The sequence below is a fragment of the Frankliniella occidentalis genome, unplaced genomic scaffold (assembly GCF_000697945.3).
Source record: "Frankliniella occidentalis isolate FOCC.00 unplaced genomic scaffold, Focc_3.1 Scaffold40, whole genome shotgun sequence".
Taxonomy (NCBI): Eukaryota; Metazoa; Arthropoda; class Insecta; order Thysanoptera; family Thripidae; genus Frankliniella; species Frankliniella occidentalis.
This window is the reverse complement of record NW_026267170.1, coordinates 266,753-270,435: the sequence shown is the minus strand read 5'-3', so window position 1 is coordinate 270,435 and position 3,683 is coordinate 266,753. Positions and strand designations below refer to the sequence as shown.

The 3,683-nt window shown below is 35.4% G+C and overlaps 1 protein-coding gene across 1 annotated transcript; it reads right to left on the bottom strand.

The window, feature by feature from the left end:
- Positions 1-6: 6 nt before the first annotated feature.
- LOC127749229 (uncharacterized) lies at positions 7-2,866 on the bottom strand. The gene has a single exon (XM_052266559.1). The coding sequence runs from the start codon at positions 2,226-2,228 to the stop codon at positions 336-338; it is 1,893 nt and encodes a 630-aa protein (XP_052122519.1). The 5' UTR covers positions 2,229-2,866; the 3' UTR covers positions 7-335.
- Positions 2,867-3,683: the final 817 nt, after the last annotated feature.

Here is a 3,683-nt window from a genome sequence, read left to right as displayed (position 1 = left end):
AGTAGTATGTTTGGATCAATTCAGATAAGACAAGCCTAATATTCTGAAGGAACGGGGAGAAAGTAGTATGATTTAACTAATTCAAAAGCCAAGCACAGTATTTTGGAGGAACAGGAAAAAAATTAGGAGTGTATTTGAGTTAGATCAGTCAAAATGATAGTTTTTATTATGCATAGAGTTAAAGCTACAAACTAAAATTACTTTTTGGAATGATAGCATGGTAAAATTAGAAGTAAAACAATGGACTACTATAGCTTCTATAGTACTAGGTGATGTATCACAACAAATAATAAGCTGTCAAGAATAAAATATCAAAACAAGAGAGATCAAATTTATCACAAATTATATTCAAAATTATCACTTTCATTGGCTTTATTTTCTTTACCTTGCTCAGCCTCGTCATTTCCATCTACATCATCAACATTTTCACTCTCATTATCACTTTCTTCAGATAAGATTTCTTGGCGACCTCTAGGCCTCTGAAGATTCTGTAGTTGTTCTTCGTAATCAGATTCCTCATTCTCGCTGTCTGTCTCCCAGTTAAAATCTTCATTATTATCATTTCCTACATCTTCAACATTTCCTTCGTCTTCACTTTCATCCATTAAAGCCAAAGGATTGGACAAGTCAGGGAAGTTCACCAGTCCAAGGTAAAATGCATGCTTATTAGATGGTATAATTAAGTCATTGCACATGCTTGCTAAATCTTTCAGCTTATTTTTGTCCAATTCCAAAGGGCTATTATAAGCATGTTGAAATTTAAAGCTGTTCAGATTAATTGGACGTCCCACTTTGCAAGTAATTTTTATTTCCATTTGTTGAGGGTTGCCCAAGTCATGCCTCAACATTACCTTACCAGGAGTCTCACTATCAATAATAATTTCACGAACAGAACGCCATTTAGCTTTTTGGTGCGTCCACTTTTGGTACTTGTCTGCTAGAGGGTGAAAGTCAAGTATTTGTCCTCCCACTTCAGTTAACTCATATTTGTTTCCGTTAACCTTGCAATTTTTGATAATGTCAATCCAATCAAATGGTTCATATACAGACTTGAATTTGGAGAATCGTTCAATTCTTGCATGCATGCTATCTGCCTCGTTCATAGTATGACCTTTCTCCATATACCTGTGGATTATCTTGATTTTGTACTTAGCACAAGCATGGGTGTACATACTGAACAAATACTTGTTCTTATTCTGTCCGCTGCAATTATCAGACCAGAAAATAATTTCTTTCACTCCTCTGTTTGCCATCATTTCAATAAACAGCAGAACACTTGTTGCAATTTCATTTGCACCTTTTCTGGCCTCGCTTTCATTCCAAGTATAACAAAACCCTTGATGCTCAATAACATTGTAGATTGTGAAATTATACATGGATAACTTCCGCTTGTAGTAAACTTCGCCAATGTCAAGATTGGGAACACACAATGTTTTTTGTAAGTCATAGATTGCATAACACACAGTGTCCTTTTTTTCTTGAGCGTATTCTCTATCAGCTTTGCGAGCAACTTTTGCATCATTCTTATGTTTAAGATGCATGTCAAACTTTTCCTGTAATTTGGCTTTTTGAGCAGCATTACACAAGTCAAAAACACTACACATATCACACATATCTTTTTTAGGCTTATGGAAACCAAGATTGAATTTGGTATTGAAGACAGATCTGTAGAACGTCTCAGCCTTCACTTGATCATTTGGCTTCACTTTAGACATCCATACCCTGTACAGGCGATACATTTTGCTTATATTCAAAGTAGTTGGTAAATACTTCCTTTGCGATTTTGCTCGACAAAAATGTGATGGTACAGCTTTGAATAATTTAATATGCTCTTCAACATTCTCTGTATTCTTCTGGTGAACTTCGGGGGCAACCTTGTTGTGACGACCTCTCATATCAGGTGAAATTACGTGACCATTGCCTGCTTTCAATTTCTTCACTACTGTTTTAGTCCAGGCTTCAGAAATACTGAAAGTCTGCAAGAACATAGTTTTACAAACAAATGTCATCTTTCCATCAATAACAAAAAAATACTTAATGGTATTTTGCTTGTGCTTTGAATCAGGGAAATGAACAGCAGGATCTTTACGAAGTATGTGGTCCTTTATGTAGTCTTGCTGTCTAGTGTGATCTCCCATGGCCCAAAAGCTCGAAAATATTTTCTGTCTATCCTCCTCATTAACCTTTGTAGGGCATTTGAAACGACAATCCTCACATGGACCACCCATAGTCTTTGCTTCCTTTGGTTTTCCCTTCACATTCACATGAGCCAAACCTTTGTTTCTCAATGCCTTAATCTGATCTTGTTTTGATTGGTGCTTCAATTTTTTTCTTGTATTCTTTGCATTATCATTGACTATATTATTTTCTTTTTCATTAGTTGGTTCTAAATTAGCCTGAGTTTCCAAACCTAAAGCTGTAGCCTGTTCATCTGAAATGAAAGGACTAATAGTTTACACAATTTTAAACTTGTATAAATTCACGTAAATCCTCACTAGAAAAATTAGGGAATAAACTTACCATCAATATTGAGAATATTCAACACAATATCTTCATCAACAATAGATAAAGCTAAGGGATTCGAATCATCCACTAAATTGTTATAATCTTCTAAATCCAATAAGATTCCCATTTCTTCCACATTTTGTGCATTATTGATTTCACCTAGAAATTCAGAAATGTTTACAGTACATTCTTTGATAAACTATACTACAACAGGTATACCAATAAAAATGTTGCTAGTAATACAAACCATTTATGACATCAGAAATTTGGACATTTTGTCTGGGTGAAGGCACCGGGCCATGAGCACTTTCTAAACATAAAAAATAAAAATAAAAATGAGTAAAATCACAAAGTTTCTATCTTGTTCATGCCACACAATAAAAAAATGCATTGCCAAATCTTGAACCTCTAAAAATATGGAAAGAGACTCTACCTTGACTCACAGAATCAGTAGTTGAGGATAAAACTGGCTGCTGTGTAGTACTTGAATCCAACAAACAAGATTTTAGAGGTGAAATATCCTCATTAGTGGACAGAAGACTTGGCTTAGTAGTATCCGGAAGACAGTTAGATCCTGAAAAGAAAAATATTTCTTCATTAGAAACCGCCTTAATAACATCAGAATAGCTGGTTACATGCTTTTAAGAAGAGATATACTGCAATAGTTGTAAAGCTCTTACTCTGCGGAGGGGACTGAATAGATGCCCTTGGTGACGGAACAGGTATTTCCTTTTGAAGTGAAGTACGTGGAGAAGGAATAGGTCTTTCTCCTAGTTGACTCACTGACCTTGGTGATGGAATGGGCTTTTCTGTCTCTATAGAAATCCTTGGAGATGGAACGGGCCTATCTTTATGTCGAGGAGTAGGCTTTGGTAATGACCTGGAGCTTTCGGTACTTAGAGCATTGGCTTTAGCAGAATCCCAAATCAGCTCTGTGGTGAGGGGCACTACGGATGTTTCTGCAAGATATAATAGAATCATTAAAAGAAATAAACATTATTAACCTTTTCAGAATAATGAACACAAGTGACACAGAAATTCATCAAAATAAAAAACTGCTAACTTTGGAAATTATTTGCTAATGAGTAGTGAAAGAAAAAATGGATTACCATGGGACTTGATTTTACCTTTAACACTTGTGATTGGTGTCCCTAGAATTTCAGTGTCACTGTTACAAG

Coding starts and splice junctions, on each gene's coding strand:
- LOC127749229 (XM_052266559.1), bottom strand. CDS start 2,228: ATGGGTGGTCCATGTGAGGATTGTCGTTTCAAATGCCCTACAAAGGTT.